The sequence below is a fragment of the Thunnus albacares genome, chromosome 4 (genome assembly GCF_914725855.1).
Source record: "Thunnus albacares chromosome 4, fThuAlb1.1, whole genome shotgun sequence".
NCBI classification, from domain to species: domain Eukaryota; kingdom Metazoa; phylum Chordata; class Actinopteri; order Scombriformes; family Scombridae; genus Thunnus; species Thunnus albacares.
The window spans coordinates 14,139,150-14,163,894 of NC_058109.1; the positions used below are offsets into that span (position 1 = coordinate 14,139,150).

At 39.1% G+C, this 24,745-nt stretch overlaps 2 protein-coding genes across 2 annotated transcripts in view; one reads left to right on the plus strand and one right to left on the minus strand.

The window, feature by feature from the left end:
• The window catches only part of LOC122981284 (tubulin beta chain), a 48,379-nt gene that overhangs the window by 2,470 nt on the left and 21,164 nt on the right, over positions 1-24,745 (plus strand). The gene's annotated exons all lie outside the window — the stretch shown is intronic.
• The window catches only part of LOC122981285 (guanine nucleotide-binding protein G(s) subunit alpha-like), a 32,068-nt gene continuing 11,069 nt past the window's right edge, over positions 3,747-24,745 (minus strand). The window contains exons 5-12 of the mRNA XM_044349938.1: positions 22,708-22,805; positions 11,277-11,331; positions 10,184-10,257; positions 9,830-9,888; positions 9,502-9,622; positions 7,633-7,763; positions 6,162-6,229; positions 3,747-5,272 (exon numbers count right to left, since the gene is read on the minus strand). Coding sequence (XP_044205873.1) covers positions 5,126-5,272; positions 6,162-6,229; positions 7,633-7,763; positions 9,502-9,622; positions 9,830-9,888; positions 10,184-10,257; positions 11,277-11,331; positions 22,708-22,805 — 753 coding nt within the window. The 3' untranslated portion in view covers positions 3,747-5,125. The remainder of the gene's footprint in view (positions 5,273-6,161; positions 6,230-7,632; positions 7,764-9,501; positions 9,623-9,829; positions 9,889-10,183; positions 10,258-11,276; positions 11,332-22,707; positions 22,806-24,745) is intronic.

Here is a 24,745-nt window from a genome sequence, read left to right on the forward strand (position 1 = left end):
TTAATTTTTCCCCCATTTTACATGAATGCGTTAGGCAGTCACTCAAAACCCTTTCCCATAAAAAATCAAGTGTATTGTGACAATATTTTGATTACAAGTCAAAATCAATAAAATGCAACATCCTATAACCATTTTTGGTGACATACCCTTATTGTTTTAGCTGAAGTACCTTATTACCTAAAAGATCAACATAACTCATGGCTTACCTTGCAAGTTCTGGGACCAGTGATTTTAAGAATCTTTGATCCACCTGTCCTACTTATCTCAGACCAAACAATGTTTGTTTCATGTAAAGGACATTTGTAGCAACAATGTAATAACATGTTTGATGTTTGGCTGCTAATATTTAAAGAGCCAAAAATGTAAAACCTTATTTGTCCCATTTTACCTGACTTCACCTTAGACTATAAAGCCAGTCCACACCTGGCAAAGCCCCATTAGTTCCTATTAAGAGAAATCTCAATACAAATACAAAAATACACATTTTAGACAATAATATGCCTACAGCTTTGTGAAGATCATGATTGTTTATCATGAGGATTCTCTCAAGCACAAAACTAGGTCCATGAGGAAATGGTTTTTCCAGTTTGATGTTGAAGAAATCGACTGGTCTGCACTCATCTTTATAGTGTGTTCACATCCTCATCTTTACTTAAGGAGGACCATTAGTGGTCATATAGCCTACTACAGAGTAAAAGAACTGAGAACAAGATAGCAGTGTGCGGGGACTTTTTTGTTCTTTTGTGTAGGTTATTGTTATCCAGCAGCTACCAAAATGTATAAAAGTGCATGATGAAGTGCAAATGTGCCTCTTGATGACTTCCTGTACTGACTCCTGACCTTAACCCCATCCGATACCTTTGGGATAAATTGAAAGCCAACTGTCAGCAACTGGAAGCAAATCTCTGCAGCCAGGCTACAAACTCTTGTGAAAGGCCTTCCCAGAAGAGAGGAGGTTGTTATAGCAGCATCTTAATGCCCATAGTTTGGGAGTGAGATGTTCAGCAATCACACATGGGTGTAATATGTGTAATAATATGGGCATCCAAGTACTTTTGGCCATTTCAACTGGCAGAAGCCAACGCAGAGACAGTTTTCCACCTCTGACAGCACTTAAATGGCTGGCAGTAGTGGGTGTTGAAATACTGCACAGATTAAAATATTGCAACAGCTTCTTATCAGCTGCAGCAGACTGTGAAACCTCCCTTAACAGGTGAAGTCTCACCTGAGCTTTCAGAGGGGCCTGAACTTTCATTACATACTTCTCCCTTCTTTGCATAGACAAGAGAAACATTAAACCTCGGTGAAGTGAAACAATAGTGAAATTCTCTGAGGCGTGACAGTCGGTCTGTACACACTGTAACACTGGAAGTGGCTCCGTGTCGTGTTACTAAGGGGGGAATTACCAGCTTCACCTCATAATCCTGTTGCTCCAATAAGGAAACAGATGGAGTATTAGCAAGATTTCCATGAACGTGAGATGAGTGTGTGACACGTACTGTTTGTCTCTTCTTGAACCTCTATGGGTGGAGAATTTTAACTGTGTGTTGTAAATGCATACTGGTTGAATTTCTTACGTTTTAATCGTCCGAGGAGGAGCTCCAATCTTCTGAAGTGTTAACTCTTTTCGTCCAGAAGTCTGTTAAAAATTATTGGATGTCTTTTGAAAGTCATTTCATCAGGTTACTTCTTTTGCAATACTGTGTGCCGTCAACAATAAGTCGGGCATGTACAGGCCTGGCTGTCTGGCTGCAATAAGACTTTTGTTTCCCTAAACCTCTAATACACATAAAAATGAGCAACAGGACTGAATTAATCTCAAATTCAGCTGGACCCCTTAACGTTTATGCACCTGTATCTATGTACCTGTGTGTCTCTCAGGGGTGTTTTTACTCAGTGTTACATGTTTGTTTTTCAACCTGTAATTTAACTCTTTGTACAAAATGTACAGGGAAATTTAGACACAGAAAACCAGTGAATACCTAAAACACTTGCCAAAGTAGAAAGTTCCTTTTTGAGCTAAAATTACACTCACTCACTGTAGCCTGTATGGCATTAAAGGAGAACACAGGTGAGTAGGTGTTCTCTTTCACTGTTGCAAATCTGATGGATTAAGCTCACTGAAATAAACCTGGAGACACAGATTGCTCTGAAAATAAATATACACTTGAATATTAAAATAGCATGTAACAGGGAATCCAGTCAGTGGTTTTTGTGATGCAGTTGTGGGTTGACCTCTACGTCTCTGCTGTCCTTTGCAGTCTGAAGAGGAGAAAAGGTCTGAAAATGTATTTTTTTTCTTAATTCCTCAAATGTGCCCCCTCTGCTTGGGTAGTACATGTAGAATATCAAGAACTCAAATAGTAATGTCCAATTGTGCCTTTCAGACCATAGTGAATTATAACTTAAAAGTGTGTAATCTTAGATCAACAATCAAACTCTAAGAGACTTGAGAAGTAAGGCCCTGTTGTCGCCATCATCTTCATAGCCAGGCTACGGTGATATGAGACTACATTTGTACCAAAAATCATTAGGAATAAAATAGTTTAAGAAACAGGAGAATCATCTGAAATGTTGGTGAAAATCACGCTGAAACTGCTTCTGTACGTTCCAATAAAATACATCCCACATATTGTGAAAGATGAGCTGTGCAGGACGTGACTTCAGCAAAAGTTTTAAGGTGAAACCCATCAGATTCCTCAACATCGATCAGCTTACAGCGTGTGGCGTGTAGGATATGGAGGACGACGAGTGTCACGGAAATAGTAATAAAAGCATTTCAAACTAAATAACTGATATCTGATTGTACAATAAAAACGGGAATGTTGTACAATTAGATATCAATTAATAAAATGCTTTGTCACTATTTCCGTGACACTTGTGGTCCTCTATATATTCGGACCTCAGGTGAGAGGATCTAGTATACTGAGCCTAGGAATGAACCAAACACTAATACAGCAGTTTCTTCTTGTTTAAGCAAAAAGAATTTGGTTTATGTAGAAACAAGCAATGTTTTGCAATTGGATATTCCCCTCTCCTTCAAAAGAGTTAAAGCTAAAATAAAAAAAACCTTCTGAAAATGTATGCAGATGTTACTGACAGAAAGCAAAGGAAACCTGGGGATAGCTCACAAGGGAGATAGATATAAGTGTACAGTTCATATATATAAAATATAAAATCTGAAATATATTTTATATATATTAAATTGTGTTAGGGTTCAGTATCTTTCACTACACAGCATTAAGGTGTGTCTGATTATCTTTTTTTTTCTTCTTTTTTTTTTTCAAATCCTATTATATAAACCAGAGGAGAGTTAAAGCAAAACAAATGAATCAACGAACAAACAAATGTGGGGGGGAGGGGGGATGGAAACTAAGCAACAGACGAAAGGCCTCCGCCCCGATCCGATGCCCCTCCCCCAGCCCCCAGCGGGGGGTGAGCTAGCACGGACAAGGTGGGACAGACCCGTCCAGCTGTACAGCGCAGTGAAACATAACTTACATATTAGCTCATTTTTACACGTACAGTCGTGATCAAGGCACAGGGATCTTCTACAAGTTATTTTTTTGTCTTCAATAAAGTTGTACAAAATAATACATTTTACAGTCTGTACAAGAATAATAGTCCAGCAGTAAAATAAAGACAGACGTACTTAAAGCCGGGAGGGGGGGAGGGAGGGAGGGAGGGAGGGGGGACTGGGAGAGGTGAGAGAACAAGACAAAAGGTGGGAGGGTGTGTGGTTTTGATGAGGGCTGGAGCGTGTGTGTGTGTGTGTGTGTGTGTGTGTGTGTGTGTGTGTGTTCCCAGGTAAAAATGTTGCATCCAGTCTCGATAAGTCATTTCTTTTACTTCATGCTTTCCTTTAGCGTCGTTTTTTTTTCCTTATTAAATAAATCCTCTCCTTTATTTTCCATATGTTGAATATTTGTCAAATAGCAGCAGGGGCACGAGGGGCAAGGATGTATATATATATATGTATGTCGGTGTGTGTGTGTGTGTGTGTGTGTGTAGGTAGGTAGAGGGGTTTAAATGGTGCACAAAGGCAGATCACACACAGTGTACACCAACACACAACATGGGGTAAAAACTAACAAAAACTTAAAAGTTGAATTGTGTTATTACAGGAATATATAATATTTATATTTATATATATACATATTTATATACACACATATATAAATATCTATATATATAGCTTGGATTTTTTGCACTGCATGAAGTTCACTGGTATGCATGATTTTATGCATTGTATGGTATTTTTCTTTTTTTTATTCTTTTCCTTTTTTTTGTTTTCTTCCATCCCTCCTCGACTGGTTTGTTGAAGAGCAGGTCATGTGAGCTGTGTGGTCTTGTGTTCGAGTCACGCTCACGTCCACAGGCAGCCGTTAGTCAATTAGTCCGTCCCCGGGCACAAAAAAAAGGCTCACAGCCCTCCTCTGTTATCAGTTTGCCACCCTCCGTCCGTTTCCACTGTGTCCATCTTTTTCTCCTGATTCGTCTTCAGCACGCGGTGAATAAACTCCTCTCTCTCAGGATGCATTATTTAATTCAGCCTCTGCCAACTGTTAAAAGCAGGAGGTTTTAAAAGGGTCCATGTATGTGTGTGAGTGTGTGTGTATATGTGTGATATGAGACATTAAAACCTATCTGCTGTAGTGTGTTTGTACCTGCGAGTGTGTGTGTGTTCATATATCTGAGAGAGAGAGAGAGAGAGAGAGAGAGAGAGGGAGAGAGAGAGAAAGAGAGCTAAAAGGAGGGATAGCCTGCACTGAGGGATTCCAGTCTTCCCCTCCTGGGTCAAAGTGTAGCTGAGTACAGTGTTCCTGGCTAATAGATGATGAAACTGTTAACTGTGTTTCCTTTTTTTTTTTTCTTTTAAAGTCTTTCCACTGTTCGTTTTAATAGGCTTCTTCTGAAATCATGTTACCGGGAGAAGTAGGAGTTGTATCAGGGTGGAGGGGAGGGCAGGCGGTCAATCGCTCGCTTGCTTGCTCAGTTGTTTGTTTGGTGAAGTTGGTGGAAGTGGAGGGGTGATTGGCTAACTGGTCGTGGTGGTGGAGGTGGGGGTGGGGTAGATAGGTAGGTCGGTAGGTAGATAAGTAGACCGCTGACGGCCGCTGCCCCATCACAAGAGCTCGTACTGCCGTAGGTGCATCCGCTGTATGATGTCGCGACAGTCATTGAAGACGCGGCGGATGTTTTCTGTGTCGACCGCGCAGGTGAAGTGGGGGTAACAGTAATGCCGTCCATCCCCGCTGGCTGTGCTGATCCTCTGGAGGAGACACAGGAGTGAAGACAAGTTAGCATTATAGGACAGTACAGATCCGTCATGTGACCCATATCAGTCTTTTGAATTTCAACCTGGATGTTTTTTTAACACTAATAATTACATAAAAGTGGACATCTTTACAAGATTATTTTTCTTAGAAAGTTTGCATTTATACTACAACCACTTGGAGTTCAGAAGCTGGACTTTTTAACCATTTATCTATTCCACTTCACTAACTGTTCAGACTTCCTCCTCACTTACTAGTTTTCACACACTCTTAATTGCAACATGTAATGTTCAGGTGTTACAGCTATGTGGATTTAAAAAAAGACAACATAATGTTAACTTTTACTAATTTGTTGAGCTAAAGTCTCTCCAACTGCAGACACGTACCTCAGATTGAGACAACACCCTCTACACTGAAATCTATCAAGTATTCCTCTCAGGCAAACTGAGAGGAACATTAAAGTGGCCCCAAATATGTCATGGATTGCCCGAAATTTAATACAGACATTCATGGTGCCTACAGAATAAATCCTAATGACTGGTGTTTCTTTGACTTTACCTCTAACACCATCATGTCAATTTTTTTTTAGAGATTACTCTGTAGTTGACAGAAGATGATACTTGTACTGTATAATAGAAAAAAAAGAAAATATGAAACCACATAGCTGTTGACTGTGTGCTGCTGGTATATTCAGTCTTTCATTGGTGACACTTCATCTAACTCATCTCAACTGGTGTTTAAGAGCTTTGTTTATCACGCCTAACATCTTGGTTCTGTGAACCTAATGGGTAAAATGATATATGTGTATATATTTATGTATAAAAAGTAAAACATACAAGGAAACAGATCAAATTTAAACAGGTAAAACATAGGCTGTGTACAAACCAGAAACTCATCCCGTATGAAGTACTTTGCCCTTGTGACGCGTGGATCTTCACCTGGCTCTGGTATTGCTGTTGAACAAAAAGAAATCTGGTCACAATAAAATCAGTTTTGCGCTGAATCATTAAACAATCTACAGTATCACTCCAACAGCTGAACAGGCCACATCAACAGAGGAGCTATGACCAATCTGGAAGTAATGACAATTATTTTATGAAATATAGTGACCAAAATTATTTATCATGACTGTTTTTGTTTCAAGAAGGAAATAAATGTATTCTTAACATGTAAATAATGCCCTTTGTTTTCTTTATGGGCAGTTAGCTTATGTTATGTTCATGGGATGAAGCATTGTCTTGGAGCCAGAGAAAAAAAGCTCCTCCACACTCACACTATGGGCTGTAAAGTGGTCACATGGTGCACACTTTTCATTCATAGGGAGTGATTGATCATAAGTAAAGAAATACTTGATATACCATGCTATAGTGGGAATATTGTATAATTCTTATAAGTTCATCTATTGTTAATTGTGTATTTTATTTAAGTATCGGCTTCAGGGCCCAAATAATATGACATTTTTGAATCTGGTAACGTTAACTATGGAAAAATAAACTTCATCCAATTCAATTCATCATTATCACTCAACTCCAAGTTATAATTTTCATATTTTTGTCATTTATTCTTTGTCAAGTCAAGGTGCCAAAGCCAGCTGACTCAAAGGAAAATTCTGGTTTATTACAAGTCAGGACTCATTTTCATCACTTTGGCCATGTTTCTATCAGTTGTCGTAACATTGTACCCACTAAAATAATTACTGGGATCTGGGAAAAGAGCAATATCACTACCATGAAGTCCAACAGGGCAAGAAACATTATCAGTCAGACAGGTTGTAAACAAGGCATCTAAAACATTTTATTTAGATGTAAAACTGAAAGCGATCACGCCTGGAATCTGAGTAATAATTCCTCATCGCACAGAAAAAATGTGTGCACACAGCTACGGCAATTACGGTAGATCAAAGTTGAACCAGTAAGTCAGTCAGTCTGTAAACTGTGATTAATTTTTACACTGGACAGTTTGAGTAATAATTTTACTATTCACCTTCATTTTCTTAAGTTTGACATTTATTAAGTTTGTTTAAATCTTGTCTGATCACCTGAATGCTCATATTTCTTGTCCCACAATCTTAGTAATTAAGTAAAATGTTATGATGGCCAAACCTGCAAAAAAAAAACCTGTCTCCACTTCTCTAACAGGATGATTTGGACTGACAGTATTAGTACATATTGTAGGCTTTACTTCAGTTGAGCTATATGCTGTTTAATAATGAGCCTATTTTTACCAAGATTGTTGTATTTTAACTCAACTTGGCTCATCGTCTATACTAAACCATTTCAATTTGGCCATTACAAAGAGAGAAAAACGGTGTGTGGTATGTATTGACCACCAACAGCTTTCAGTGTCAACATCTTACCATCATCAGGTGTAGTGTAGCGTGCAAACTCAGGAAAATAGTCCTCAATTTTAGATTTCCCTGCCAAAACCTTCTCAGCGAGCAGGTCCTGTTTGTTCAGGAAGAGGATTACCGAAATGGTCCGTAGCCACCTGTGGAGGGAAATGAAGAACGAGAGTTGAGTGCCAGATTTCTTTGGGTTTTCGGTTCAGACCAAAAATGGGTTACAGGTTCCTGGAGAGTCCCCCGTGTTTCAAGTGGCATTATGTTTTAATAGGCTTTGGCTGAAGAACAAGGGACTAATTTACCCTTCAGAGTTCTGGGCTGAAAAGGTCTTAGAGCTCCTGCAATAAACAGTCCATATGCTCACACAGGGAGAGAAGGAAGGACTCTGTATCCAATCAGCGTCTCCTCCTACGATACATACACCCCAAGCACGACCATTTACTTCATTCAATTTTCAGAAAACACAACGACATGCCTCATATTTTGTGTAGTATTTTGTGACCCAACCTAGTTTTTTTAAATTATAGACCCTGGTTGAAGTTAACTAGGTAACAATCTATGAAATATAGTAATGTCTTCTCTCTACGGCATATGTTTTGATTAAAAGTTCATCTTTGGAATATCACCCCTTGATAGCAGCACCTTGTTTTAGAGAACTTCTTGTAAATAGTACTGAAGTGATTCGGTATTAAGGCTGTTCTTAAACCTGTTCTTAAACACAAATGTCTTATTCTGTTACCAAGGAAATACACTTTATAAGTCTATCAAAACAGGAAAATGGAAAGTTGTGAAAAGATCTCATTTGTAAAAAGAAAAAGACTTGAGACTTCAGTCTTAAGACTAAAAGCTGTTATATGTTTATTTTGCTAAGTGAAAAACAGAATATGAATTTAAAAAAACGGGTTAAAAAGAAGGACCGAGAAAAAGATGGTATAAAAATTGATGGTATGGCCCAAAACACAAAGCAGCGCAGAGGTGCCTCACGTATCATGTGACGTCCCAAACACCAATAGGAGTTGCAGCAGATCTGCATGTCGAAAGCATGTCAGAGAATATACCTGAATTTTTAAGTTTTAGGAATCTTCTGCACAAACATAATTTTAGTTTTACACTAGTGCAGTGATCAATATCAATGGTTCAACACCAGAAACTTAAATTTACTTTAACTGTGGTAATGTGTATGAACACTTAAACTGCGCTCATTACTTGCTGTTACTACAATCTTGGATTTGTTGAACAACGACACTGAACGCTGAAGTGATCGTCAATGTGAAAAAACAATCCAAAGCATCAAACACCAAACATGACTCTTTCTTTATCACAGCATCAGTTTCTGCAAGTCATCTGTTGTCTTTGCTGCAGACTGAACTCATACGAACCAAAACTGGACAGGCAGTGACTTCCTGAAAAACGGACAACAAAAAAGTGCAGTGGTGGTTCTGGAAATGACCGACACGAATCCTGCTGTGGACACAAGACTGTGTCAGAGAAGATCGTTGTTGTAGTTTATTCTCAACCGAGTCAAGCAGCAGCAATACATTCTCTGCTTTAGCGTCTATGGACACTGAAAGCCTTCCTGTTTGTTCAATAACTGAGTACACACGCATATGTTAGATGTGTTTATGTCTACCTGTTAATGCATCGATTCGATCATCATAAGCTTCATAACCAGAAAAAAAAACTTGCATCACTTGCATGTTTTATCATTGAATTACTAACTTAGGATTATAGGATACAGTGCAGGTATATAGACATTATGATTGTATTGGTGTTGAAAATTAAAAGGAAATGTAATGTTTTCATCCTATTAAGTTTACTAAATGCATTTCCCTTTTCCTCTATCCACCTTGAGGTAAACCATATTTAAATGTTGGTGTTTCTGACCTGTTGTTCCAAATGTTCTTGAAAAGGTTGAGGGCTTCCTGTAGTCTGTTGGTCTGATTGTCTTCTCTGATCACCATGTTGTAGCTGCTACTCGCCACCACAAAGATGATGGCTGTCACATCTGTATCACACACACGTATACAAACACACCATAGAAGAGGATTAACACAGCAAAGATGGGAAAAAAATACCAAAACATTCAGATACATGCACCTCATCTCATACATTTGACAAAACTAGAAACAAATTCCTGGACACAAATAAATGATGAAAATTAGGATTACTGTACTCGTCACTGATTATATTTCAAAACCTACAAATATCCTACCGTTAAAACACTGGATCCATTTTCGACGTTCATCTCTCTGACCTCCAACATCAAACATACTGTGAGAAACAGGAAGTTACAGGTTTAATTTACACTGTAAAAGCAGAGTAACGACTTGATGTACTGAAACAGTTAACAGGGATGTGGATCACATGACAACACCTGTTCAGTAGAGAAAACTACGACCTTCTTAATCAACTTAAACATTCTGGAGGAAAAATCTGTATATAATTATCTGTATACTGGAAACATTAAGCATAAAAGTCCTGTTGGTTTCATTTTCTTTTTTTGCCTTTTTGTGGACAATTTTCCTTCATCTTGGTATAGAGTGAAATCAACTTTTTGGCGACTCACTGGAAATTGACTTTGTCTATTTGAAATCTTGTCTCGAAGATCCCAGATGTCAGTACTCTGCATCTCAACAGGTCCTGAAAAATAGAGACGGACAGTTAACATCAACACTTTGATAGTTTAAGTAATAGTAAAAATAGAAAGTGATGTAGACACAGTGGAGTTAGAAGAAAAGGTGAGGTAAGGAAGATGGACATAAGAGAGTAAGGGAATGATAATAGGATATCAAGGTATCAAAGAAGGGATTACTAACAGGAGAAGATGAATAATATGGAGTAAATAAACTCAAATTGTGAATTAAGGAGCAGGTTTTTGTCTTCTATCTCATGCGATTTACAGATAAAACACAATTATTCCATTTATAGTTCAGTTCATCTATAGACCAAGTATGCTAGCACTTTAAACTCCCTTTTAATTTCATGTCATAGTTAATGTAATATCAATGAGATTAGTTTATTACAGAGCAAAATATTTTTATTACAAATTGATTTTTTTTTTTTTTATTAATGTATTGTTTGTTCTATAAATTGTCAGAAAACAATGACAATGTTCATCACAGTTTTCTTTTGTCCAACCAACAATCAAAATCTCAAATATTGTATTCATAATAATGTAACAGAGAAAAGCAGAAAATCCTCATATCAGAGGCCTGGAAACAAACACTCGACCTTTTTCATAACAGACATTTCGACTTGTCGTAGTAGGAAAAGCAAAACTGTTAATAATAACAGTTAATTAATAACATTAATGATGATTCTGTTGCATTCAAGTGTCCCAGTAAACCACGACTCTGTGACACTCAGGCAGCAAACATAATACCAGAACCTGAATCTGAAGCAGCTGAATTCAATTTTATTCTTTACAGCTGTGTTTTTACTACTGTGACAAGTCAAAATGTCCTCTGAGGAAAAGTATTTCTGCTCGGTAAATGAATTACTCAATGAATCCAAATTGGTGACAAATACTTTTCTGTCGATCAACTAAGTGATTAATCGACTAATTGTTTCAACACTTTTAAACACAGATGTAGGCAGAGGTCCTTTGATGATGCAGAGTGCTTCAGTATAAGACTGCAGGTGTGTGCTGAACGTCTCACCTGATCAGTGGGTGTGTAGTCATTCTGCCTGACCACATCAGTCCTGTCTAAGAAGCTGCAAAAAACAAAAAAAACAAAAAACGACCGGTCAGGTTTCAGCTGCAGGCACATAATAACATTATAATAACACTATATATATATATATGATATAACACAGTCAGACATGTATTTCCACTAGACACTTTCATAGCAATCATAAGACAATAAAATCACACTGTACAATTTTATGAACACTAACTAATCTATCATGTTGTGCTGATGTCTATAATGAGAATAGAAAGCCCCCCAACACACACACACACACACACACACACACACAACGGTACATCCCAGTACATTAGTGAGAGCAGGAGAAAGATGGAGGACGCAGGTTCCTGAACGGCCACCAGGGGGCGTGTGTTTTAATTCACAGTGAGATCAGAGGCAGCCAGTCTGAGTCACCAGCAGCCGTTTGCTCTGTCAGACCAGAGAAGCCTCGTCAATGGAGCTGCTGTAGTAGTACTTGCACAGGAGGAGAGGTGTGTGTGTGTGTGTGTGTGTGTGTGTGTGTGTGTGTGTGTGTGTGCGCACGTCTGTGAGCGGTGGCAGTGTGTATGTGCGTGGGCGGGTATGCAGGCCTACGGTGAGTTCAGATTTGCAGAGCGCCTACCCAGTTAAGCAGCAGCGCTCGACGCATGTTAATTGTTCCAACGAACTGGCCTACATTAGTGCTGCTTTATAAGGTGTGTGTGTGTGTGTGTGTGTGCGTGTGTGTTGCCCTGATGTTTTCATGATGACTGTATCAGGGTCGCCTGCTGGAGGTGTCTGCTGCAACAAGTCAGGACTCAAACTAGATCTACAGAATGACAAACGAAACATTTTCATGAGCATCGGTCCAGGAAACAAGACTAAATGTATCTCGTGAGACGGAGGCTGAAGATGTTTAGGAGTCTGTGTGAAACTGAATAATCATCACTCCTCATGTACGTGGGCTGTTGTCCCGCAATATATGTGAACATGAAGCGAATGCGAGGATACATACAAGCTGAGCGAGGTGCTGGATTTTGTTACAGGCCTTAAAACACACAGACAAAAACAGAGCACGACAGAGACAGAGGTTCAAACGTTTAATCATCCCAGCTGTCTTCAGATGTATACAAGAAATATTATGAGGGAAGAAGAACAGGAGTGATCGGATGAACTCGGGTGATTATCTTTAAGCTACAGTGTCCCACAAGCCTGCATCGATCAGGTTTTCCCACAATTCCTCTTAAGGGTGGAGCGACAGCATATCAGCGGTGGAGGAACGAGGACTTTAAAAACACCTAAATCTGTCAGCACACTAGGACAAAAAGAAACTAACGTCTTTGTGTACAGCTGACAGCAGATGATAAACTTCACAAACTCACTTGGTGGCTGCCAGTCACCACATTAATCATCAGAAACCAATCACCATTTATACAGAAAACTCCTGCAAAAGAGACCCCACTGAAGCAGCTGCTTTTGCTTTGTGTGTGACATTAGTGACATATTAAACAATGGACACATTATTCTAAAAAATTTAGCTCGAACGCTATCCACAGGTCCCCTACCTTTGCCATCTGAAGCCCCGAGATAAAGATACTGCCAGCCTGACTGCATCTGAATTCTATCGATGTCAAAAGTGCCATCTCGAGTCAGTTTGACTGGAACATAAACTGAAAAGTTGGCCAGGGTAGATCAGACGTGAAAGCACTGTCTGAATAAGATCTATTTTGTCTAATCTATTGAAGGATCAGTTTTCCCCATCGGTAAATTTTAGAACCACTGACTGAGTCATTTGTAGTAAATATCGTCCAATTACAACCCGAACCAGATCAAATGCAGCGTCCCTAAAAATCACTCCTCACCATTTGACTTTGGTGCTTTAGAGCAGGGGTTCCCAACCTGTGGGTTAGGACCCCCATGACGGGCTGCGAGATAAATCTGAAGCAGTCGCAACAGGAAAGCAGAAAAAGCATATTTCTGCTACACTACATTATGCCTTTCAGAGTTACCACTTATCTGTTTTTCCTTGTGAATTAATTATAATTTCCAGGTCTCTAAACATTTTTCAAATTGGAAAAAAGTAAACAAAAAAAAGGGAGGGAATTCAGTTATAAGTAGTTAATATGATATAATGGAGAAATATAGACTCGCCTTAAATATAGACCGCTAATATCAGAAGAAATATTACTTACATTTTTATAAAATATAATATCAAGCTTCAGGGAAACCAAGCAGAGGCGCTAAACTCCACAGGAAAGGCTCATTATTTAATAAATGGCTCCTGTTTACACTGTCATCTAGTGAACTGATAATAAGACAACACGTGTCATGGCAGCACTTACCACCTCCACTAACCTGTTTCCTGAGGAAAAAAAAAAACCCTGCATGGGTTCACAAGCTAAAAAGACTTTCATAATGATTCCTGGTTACTTGCTAAACTTATTTGCCACCATATTTGATTCCCATCCTGCATTGTCGTCTGTTCTGACTGGTCGCCTGCCCACCATTCTTACAACTAGAAAGGCGAGACGCTAGTAGCTGCCTCTCAGGGGCAGGTATGTAACCCCCTCTGATATAACTAGGAATGTGGCAGGCAGGAGTGAAATGTGACAAGAGGGCTGCAGGTAACACACTGAGAGGAACAGGGGGCTGGGCCTGCGGAAGCTGCAGCGCTGGACGGACAGACGGGCAGAGAGAGGGGGAAAAGACACCGAGTCAGGAAGGAGGAGAGAGCCAGAGTCAGTGCGAGACTGAAAGAGAAACAGTTACACCCCTGTGCATATCTACTGCACAAATGCACACTGACACAGATATTCATATAAAACACACACACACACACACAGAGGCAATTAAGCAGCCAACCAGTCTGGTACCATCGGCTCTCTGCAGGGGCCGAGCGGCTCAGCTGTTCCCACACCACAGCGCCTCTGCTGTGCCAGCACACCCAGAGCCCTCAGTGGACAACTGTTCAGCCAAGCTGCCCGTCACTACTGCCCCCGTATCCACAGCTCAGAGCCTGCGAGCGTCTCACTTCCTCCTCCCATAACATCCCCATACTGAGCTCCCTCCTCCCCCCCCAAAAAAAAACAAAAAACAAAACATAAATAATCTGCATGTTAACAGAAGCTAAAGCAGAAGCTGCAGCTCTAATTATGACAGAAGTAACATGGCTGCAACCAACATCTGCCGAGGCCAAACTCTTGTTTATCTACAGCTCTGGTCTGAGGCACTGACACGCCCAGGACAAACACACTGCTCAATTTTTAGCAGTTCTCCCTATTAATAGGAGAAGTGCCAATAATAACCGTGCCTAGTAAGTTGAACTAAATAATAGTGGCTGCCCCAGTAACAGAGAGGTCTGCGGCGTTATGTATAACCTGTCAGGGTTATTCTGGGGTAGCAGACAGGCTGACTTAAACTCTGGAAATACACACAAGACACTGGTCTGGTGAGAGAAAATAACTCAGTATTTACATGACGAGATAGTATTTTTTTTTTAAACTCTTGTCTGTGTTTTACTTTGTTATCATTTTGTGGGTTTGTAGGTTCAACAATTGAGGGGGGGAGCATTTATGTAAAATAACAAAAACTAACAAAATATAAAGTAAAATATATATTTAATATTATCTATTTAGTTTATTCACTTTTTGTTTTACTGCTGTATAAATGTAGGAAATCTGGGCTCTTTTGAAATTTGTGGGAAATTTATTAGAAGCGCATGCATTTAGATTTAAAGAAAAAAAACACTAAGACTTTACTAAAAATTCTATCTTTTCTAAATCAATTTCTAACAATAACAAATCTACAAAACGTACTTTTGGAATAGTCTTCTTCAAATTCCTTTTTATTGCTATGATAATATGAAGAAATTGTTCTGAAACTAATTTAATCTCTCCCACAACTGTATCCCGTTCCAACACTCAAAATCCAAATTAACAGAGGGACATTTTCTACTGAAACACTGCTCTACATCTCAATCTCAACCAAAACTAAAGCTCGCAAAAAAAAAAAAAATAATTATATTTCCTGTGGTGGGAATTCACTCCACAATCTAACTGAGATCTTCACGTGCTGGAGGGACATCAGAGACTACAGCATCAACAAGCAGCACATTGGCCTAACAAAGCTGATAACACTCCCATAATGCATTCATCTTGTTAAAGTGGCAGCATTAGGACAAAGGATTACCCAGATTATGAGCTGCTATACATCTCCAGCTCTACACAGGATTAAGCAACTCTAAGCTTCACAACAGTATTGACTCGTCTGCCCTGCAAACTTACAGCTGGACTGGAAAATATGAAGAATTATTAGATTCATTTACTTAAAAAACATCATGAACTTTATAATTATAAAACACACTGAGCAGGTTTAAGAAGTTACTAACCTTAACATTCCTGGTTACATTTTTAAAATCATGATATCATAATTTAATATGAACTTAATCATTTGGTAATGTCTTCCCTCCATTTAAAAGCAGACTTCATTTATTATTAAACAAGAAATCAACTACAACATTAATCAGAAGAACGTTTCTTCATGTGATTAACTATCAGGGTTCATGGTTGAACATACACACAACATCTGGAGACCTTTGCCCTGCATCTGATGTGTGAGACACACACACACACACACACACACACACACACACACACACACACACGCACACACGCACACTGACCGGCAGGATTACATCCTTAAAAAGTACATTTGCCCAAATCCATTTACATCAACCAGATGTTAAAAAGGAAGTTCAATAAGCATTTTTTTTTTTAAATGTTCAAATCATCTCTTTTCAAAAGCACACCAAAATAACCTCAAATAAAGTATAATAATAGAGAAAATAAAGTGAGAATCCAGTAAAATTGGCTAAATAAAAAAGTAAAAATGTTCATGTTATATGAATACAACAAAATACAACTTAGCAACAGGTTAGAAAATAGAAACTGAAAATATAGAATATCATTACATATGTATGTGATGAATCACTATTAAATCAATAATAGTTTTCTATTAATGTTACGGATACTTATATTGATTTAATATGAATAGTAAGAAGTTAAAATGGGTGCATATGATACATTTATTACATATAGTCCTTGTAAAGACTGTATGTAACAATGCATGTATGTATGTAAAAAAAAAAAAACAACATAAAAAGAGAGATCTTTCTTAGCGAGACTTTTAGTTAATGTGTCATTAAACTCCCATTAAGTTAAACTGCACAACTTCAAAATTAATTCCAGGTTTTTAGTCTGCAGCAAACACTGAGTTTAAAAAACAACTTTTCATTTGTCATTTCAGGATATTAAAATCAATCTGTGCACAAGAGAAAACTGAAGCTTCACAAGCCTCCGAAACACCGAGTCAACTCAGAAAATGGTCTTGGCGCTTCCTCAAAGCGGGGGGGTGGGGGAGGTGGGGGGTGGGGAGGGGGGGGGGGGGGGGGGGGTCGTGCACGGCCCGCCAAGCGAGGGGGCTTCTTTGTACGTTAACGTTTCACATTGCGAGCCGACCAAGCCAAAGTCTTCACCGGCCGATCCTTAATCAAACACACACACACACACACACACACACACACACACACATATCCAGCGAACGAGAGAGAGAGAGAGAGAGAGAAAGAGAGCAGGAAAGAAAAGAGAGAGAAGGCTGTGTCTGACATTACAGCGCTGCTCCAAAAATAGCTCCCTGGCGCCCTGGCCTCCAGCTTGGTTGTCATGGCGACAGAACCACAGGCGCTATAAATAGACAATCGGCTCCAAATCTTGTGCGACTGGAGTGGGGCCAGAAAGAGGGAGAGACAGACCGGGAGAGAGAGAGAGAGAGAGAGAGAAAGGAAGAGAGAAAGAGAAAAAGAAAGACAGAAAGAAAGAAAGAAAGAAAGCACGACAGATAGAAAGAAAAGATGGAGTGAAAAGAAGAAAGGAGGAGGAGGAGGAGGGGGGAGGGGGGGGGACAGAGCGGGACAAACAGAGAGATAGAAGAGAGATATGCAGGGAATGGAGTGGGTTAGAAAGAGAGAGGAGGAAGAACGGCATGAAAGAAGAAAAAAAAAAGGAACAAAGAACAAATTAAAGAAGTTCAGAGAGACCAGGACAAAAAGAAAGGTAAAAAAAAACAAAAAAACTGAACAAATGAAGAATGTAGAACGATTAATGAAAGAATATAAAACAAGAGAAAAGAGAGAAAAATGAGTGACAAGAAGACAAAGACACACAGAAAGAAAGAAAGAATAGAAACAATAAAGAAAAAGCAATTTAAGAACTTAGGAATTAATGAATTAATACAAAAACAGACAGAAAGAAAAAAAGAGACAGAAACACATGACCAAAATAAGGAAGAGACACAAAAAAATGAAAGGACACATTAAGAATTTAAGGATTAACAACATAAACGTGATTTAAAAAAAAGCTACAAAAGCAAAAAAAAAGAATGAAAGGAAAAGAAAAAAAAGGCAAAGACAGAAAGAAAGAGATTTAAATTTTAAAATGACTATTAAACTACATCAAGCATGTGCTTATTTCTTCCATTAAGACAAAAAAACTTAAAACTACACAGAAGGATAGATAGACAGAGAGAGAGAGAGAGAAAAAAATAAAAACTGAAACGAAAGAAATAAAGCGAGGAAGAAAGAAAGGATTTAAATTGAAAAACGACTATTAAACTACATGAAGCATGTGCTTATTTCTTCCATTAAGACAAAAAAAAAAAAAAAAGAAAAGAAAAGCAAAAACAAGAAAGACAACAGAAAGGAAAGAAAGAAAAAAAAGCAGGAATGAAACAAAGAAAGAGTAAACCTAGGAATCGGAACACTGGCCTGTTAAACAGCAGCTGAACATTGGGAGCGGCACAATCACTGAATACACACAGCATTCAGAAAATCACAATACAGTGAGATTGCATCAGCAGCAGCAGCCAGCAGCAGCGGCAAAGTTTCCCAAAGACGTACTCGAAACGAGCTCGCCTTCAAAAACACGTTCAAATGTACCTGACTCATGCTACACAGCAGCACGACGACAGCGCCTTTAACATCTGCTGCTCGTGCACATCTGCACGTTTTTCAAAAACACATCTACAGATATTTCAGAATAACGCCACGCTAAGTATTGATCCCGCAGCCCCCCCCCCTCAAAAATAAAAATCAGTTTGTCTTTGCCCGTCCCTCTTTTCCCCTCTCTCTCTCTTTCTCTCTCTCCCTCTCTCTCTCTTCCCCTCACTCCCTCCCTCCCTCCTCGCGATGAGTCAGAGACTCAATCCCAGCCATTTTCTGTCCCTGCAGAAACACCACTACACATCACAGACAGCAAGAGAGGAGAGGAGAGGAGAGGAGAGGAGAGGAGAGGAGAGAGCAGAGGCTCGGCGAGGATGCCAGAGAAGTAAATCAAGGGGACTCGGGCGGCACATGACGGCACATTATCGCTGGGACAAGATTTCAAAGAATCAACAGATAATAAACCCTGGCGGTAACGCTCGGCTGGTATCATGGCCAGGAGACACGTAACGCAAACACACACACACACACACACACAGATACATGAGGTACGTTCCTCCTCTCATGTCAGTGTTGTTTCTATCTAACAGACACACACGATTCACAGTTTTCTCTAAACATCTGGTTTTAGCAAATATATTTACTGCAAATATCAACCTGTTCATTCTGATAAAGCTGCTTTTGAAGTCCTGGATAAAAAACTTGGTGCGAGGCCTGAAAATTAGGCCACTACAGCTTGTTTCCCCCCAAACAAATTTAAAAAAAAAAGATTATTTTCATTGTCAATCAATCTATTTTTTTTTTTTCAACACAAACAAAACAAAGAAAAAACATTTGAGAAGCTGGAACCAGTGAATGTTTGGACTTTTCTTAATAAAAGATGTTATAACTTATCTATTTTAATGTTTGGCGATATGACGTTACATACTGTTAGACGATATGAATTCATCAACAATCACCATTTATTACTAAAGCTGCAGCTATTTTCATTATCACTTAATTTTCCGATGATTTTCTTGATTAGTAAATTAATCTTTGGGTCTAAAAAATGCCTTAAATTAGAAAACAAATGCCTGTAACGATTGGTTACGTCTCTAACTGTTTCGCATTTCGCAGGAAAAAAAAATTACTTAAACGATAAACCGATTATCAAAACAGATTTTTTTAAAATTTATTTATTTGTTTGGAACGATACAGATCAGCATAGTTACACAGGGACAAGCAACGCGACAGATGTTCATCAGGCGTCTACCTGAAGCTTATTTGCAGAACCATCACTTAATTTTCTTACAACCGACAATTAACTGATCATTTCTCTACAGTTTATTATAAATGATAATATAATTAATGGACAGCTGAATAGTTAATAACCATCTAATATAATTATTGAGGTGGTTACCGTTGTTAGACGATGAAACATATTTGTCAACCGGTCCAGAATTGTTTATTTCACTCCAAAGCAGTACGACAGTTACAATAACTAATTGTAACATAATGTAAAACTGCACTTTTAGAAATATAGTGTGTTACTACGGTTGTAGTACAGTGTTTTTTAAAAATAGTTGTGCTTTGCTTTATTTAATCGCTGAATGAAAAATGATTGTAACTAAAATTACAAAGAAAAAAAGTTTTAAGACTTTGATTTATGTGTGTCAATATTTTAATTTTTAGACTGATTGATGTTAAACTTCTTGACAAGAAACCGTTTCTTCTCAGAGTCTCAGAAGTGATTTACAATCAGCGGAGAGCACCCGAATATCTCAGGACGAAAGTTTACAACTCAGAGACCTCGGTACGGATGAAACAGACCTGGAAAACCCTTCGCTTCGGTCGCTCTGCTCGGACCTTGTTTGTGAATTGCTCGACACGACATCCACGTAATCAAGGACAACATCCTCGCAAAACAAAGCCTGTGACACAGGGCATCAGGAAGTGTTAATAAAAAACAACAACAACAACAACAACAAAATCATCACAGAGGAGCATGACTGAGCAGAAAGCCAGTCGTGGAAGCTTCGGTGACTTCCTTCTTGTCAGACAGAGACAACAAAGCATCAGCGTCCCATCAACTTCTTCTTCTCTTTTTTTTTTTATTTTTATCATCAGGACATGAATCAGATGATATAATTTGCTTTAAAAAAAAAAAAAAAAGGCAGGGGGGGTGTGTGGGGGTGTCCTCACTTTTGCCCACTGATCCAAGGTTGACATTTTCACTTAATGCTAACAACCTTCATCAATAATGCTGAAGTTGTCTCTCTGCTAACACACTCGCTCATTCTTTCTCCTTCTGCAGCCTGCCTGGGTTAAAAATAGCTCTCCCCTCTCTCTTTCTCTGCTTCTCCGTTTACATAAGCACACAGAGGGGGGAGGGGAGCACTTCCGGTCTGGCCACCCAGCCCAGCATCTGATCCATAACACTGGGGCTGCTGGGTGTGGGAGAGAGGGGAGAGAGAGGAGAGAGAGAGAGAGGAGAGAGGAGAGGAGAGAAGAGGAGGAGAGGAGAGGTCCCGCAATGCAGGGAAGCCCTCTCTTCCTCTATTTCAATCTGTCTCCTCAATCCTTTCTCTTTTTCAATCCTTCTGTCTCTCCATGAGCTTGCATCTCCCGTCTGTCCGCAGACGCATTTCCTACAAGGAAGATTTTTCTACTTCACCCACCCCCCCCCCCCCCCAAAAAAAACACATACAGTACCACACATAAGCGGCAAACACCTGTGGCCGTGCATGCAGAATAAGTGACAACAGGGACGCACATAACACGCAGTTGCTCCTGCAGTGACATGTGCTGCACACACTCACACACACACACACACACATTAAGTAATGCGTCCAAAAACTACCTCCACCGTCCAAGAGCTCGGGCTTCATGTGACCACTGCATGCCTTATAACAGGGGCAGGCTTGACTGAGATCAAAAGGCGGATAAGAAAAGAAATACCAGAAAAGAAAGAGAGAAAGAAAGAACAGACGAGGGCGAGAGGAGCAAGGGGGGAGGCTCTGGAAGCGTCTCAGCGTTCGTGACAAATAATTTCGATACACAAAAAAAACACCAATCTCAGTCACTGTCACTGACTGCACAAACACATACACCGCAGTGTCAAAGTTGTTTAGCATGACTGCTAACTAGACAGCTAACTAACAGATCATTTTTACTTATTTGCAGACACATAAAAGTGTAATCCTGCAACTGCTTAATAAATAGCAAATCCACCTGCAAACCAACACCGGTACATCTTTAAGGATCAATCTGGTGATTGTGTATATTTTCATAGTCAGTAAGTCAATAAGTCCCATGAAAAGACCAAAACTAGCAATGAACTGATTCTACTTGACGGTCAGCATGCTAACGATAACAATGCTAACATGCTGAGGTTGAACAGGTATAATGTTTACCATGTTCACCATCTTATTTTAGCATGTTAGCATGCTAACATTAGCATATTTGCACAAGAATGAAAGTACCATGTTTTGTGCTAATCCATCGCGTTTCACGGGATGAGTTTAAACTTTGTGGATTTCAGTGTCACGAGAGGAAAAGTAAGATGATCCCTGAAGTCAGTAGGATTCATTCTCTGAGCACCGTGACCGTCTGTACACATTTGGATGGCTACGTATCAAAGAGTTGTTGAGATATTTCAGTCTGGACCAAAGTGGTGGACGGACAGACAGACCAGCGTTGTCGTTGCACTGTGTGACGTACATTAAAATGAACAAGGGCGAAGTAGTTTATTCTCAGTCAACCCCATATACACTGTCCTTCTGCTGTAAATACTCCCTACGCACCGAATCTGCAGCTGAAAATAGTCCAGACCTGCACTTTTATTCCTGTTTGAGTAACTACAGTGCCCGGCTGATTTAGGAAATTATTGAGCCTTTTTTTAAAATTTATTATTATATATTATTTATTTTTTCGTGACCCATTTTTAAAGATTTAAAGTAGGAGAAGATGGGCTTGAAGCTGCCTGCAGGGTACAGAAGTCGGATAGCATTGAGAGACGGACTATCACACTGTTGGTTTTCATCTCTTCATTGGATTTACTGACAATAAGAAAATATATAGAATATCTTTAGCCTCCTCCTTTAAAAAGTTTTATTCCTTATTCTAATATTTGACAATCTAAACTTGAAATATATTCTGATGAATTTCAGTCATGCTCTTATCTACCTACTGTTAATACAAACTTGTCATTGTCATGAGGTTCACCTCATGAACCTTGACACCTTGTGCTCACATAAACCACATGGCAAAACGCCCAAGCTCCCCACAGTGTGCAGGCTTAACGGTTTGTTGTGAGTGTGTATGTGTGAACTAAAGAAGACGAAAAGGAAGCGGGTCTTTGTGAGTCTGCCTGCACTTGTGAGTATCCTGAGAGTATGTGTACAGCATGTTTAATTGCAAGTGTATGTATAGTGGTGAAAAGAGGAGACTTACTACTGTGCACAGTCGATGAGCTGATACTCGTTGGACCTTTCCCAGCAGGCCCGCACACCCTCGTCCTGCCAGAGGATCTTTGCATGGTCATAAAACTCCTGGAAAGAGAAAGAGGGGTCTGGATCAACAACATGCCACACCTAGAAATAACCGCGAGTCAGACTCCTCGTTTTAGGGCTGAGGAGCCCCCAAAATAAAGATGTGATATCACAAAAAAAAGAGCTGCAGGAAAGGTGTATATGTGGGCAAAGCAGGAATCCAATCAGTCCAAGAAATGCCATCCTAAAAAGTGTAATTCTTATAATATATTTTTAATTTTTTGTTTTCAGGTTTTTCCATAAAAGAGAAGAGAAATAGTGTTAAATATGAAAGCTAAGGGCTGCTTAGTTCATACACAACAAAGTAGTATCTCTGGTTGGGCCTGTGTCCCTCGTCTGGGTCTCCATGGGTGAAAATGTTTAAGGACAGATGGGGGGAGGCAGAGATACTCCCTAGCTTAGTTTGGAAGTTTAAGGCCGATTTGGAGAGGAGCAGCAGATGAGCGGGCTCTGGCAGAGGCAGGAAACAGAACAGTTCACCGAGTTCATGAAGAAACGGAGAGCTTTGTACTGACACAAGGCTTGGCTGTCACTGTGTAGGGGCCTATCTCTTCACTATGATCTTCAGCTGGTCACATACAGTATGGTCAGGCACAAATAAGCCTTTATGAGCAATAGGGTTACGCTGTATAGTCTTAAAAACTTCCGCTGGGAGAGTTAAGACTGACAGATATACAGAAGTTTGGGAAACTGAACAGGATGGCTGAGATAAAACTAGCAGTGTTAGTCAGTTGTTGGTTTTTTTTTTCTTACCGCAATACAAAGTTGTCAAACAGGAATAACGCAGATCATCACAAACACTCTAAAAGTGCCTTAATTTGTAATTTCTTTCCAGTAACTGCCTGTAATGAGCGCCAGAAATTAGACAGAAGGAAGGGGAGTAAAATTTGAGGGGTAAGAGTTTGGTTTACAGACTGGGTTTTACCTTTCTTTAACTCTGTTGGCAGTAAAAACTGGGAACTTAGCATGCAATGTTAAGGAAATGCAAGTTGTATAGAGATAAAGATTATTTAGTTTATCTATTAACAAAAAGAATAAAAGTTTTCAGTTTTAAAGAGGAAACAATTAGCTGACTATAGCTCAACAGAAGATTAATCAACAGCATTTTAGATGGTCAGTTCAAGTTTTGTTGCTATCACATTTGCTAAATGTGATGGTTTAAGTTTCCCAAATGTGAGGATTTACTCCTTTTCTTTTTCTTACGTAACTGTAAATTGAATTTATTTTGTTGATCGGACAAAACAAAACATTCTAGGAGTTAGCATGGTTGCTTTTTCTGACATTTTTTAAACTAAATGATTTATCAAAATGATAATTGTCAGATTAAATAACGATGAAAATAGTTATTATTTGCAGCTCTAGTTATATTTAATCAGCTACACAATTCAGAAGTCGACTGTCAAAGTAAACAAATGAAGTCAAAATGAGCTGCGGATTTGTAAAAGAGAAAACAAGATAAATATTTAACATTCTGCTTTAACAAGTGACAAACTTTTTGTCAGGAGCTAATCGCCAAAAAATAAACTAAGAATCAAGAACAATGACAAAACTACAGCAAACAAATGACATTAGACAGTAAGTGAATGGCTTTAAATTTCAAACACCAGCATGTAAACATAGACTCGCTTGTGATTTTCTTTGTCACCTTTTTGCAAGAAGGAATCAGATTCACCACACAATAATAATAATGATCAGACATACAGTATGTAGTGAATTTCCAGAAACAGAGGTCAACAGGGTCAATGTCAGGCTATCCATCTGTTTTTTCTTTGTAACCTCTTCAATTTAAGAAGACATGTAGTGTATGTTTTTCCATCATAAAGTTTTTTTCATGGCTATATGTAAAATTCGGAGGGGTGTGACGGAGAAAGAAAAAACTTTCATGACGCGTCTTGGAGCAGTCTGAGAAGTCAACCTGAGCAAAGACAAACTTTAAAATT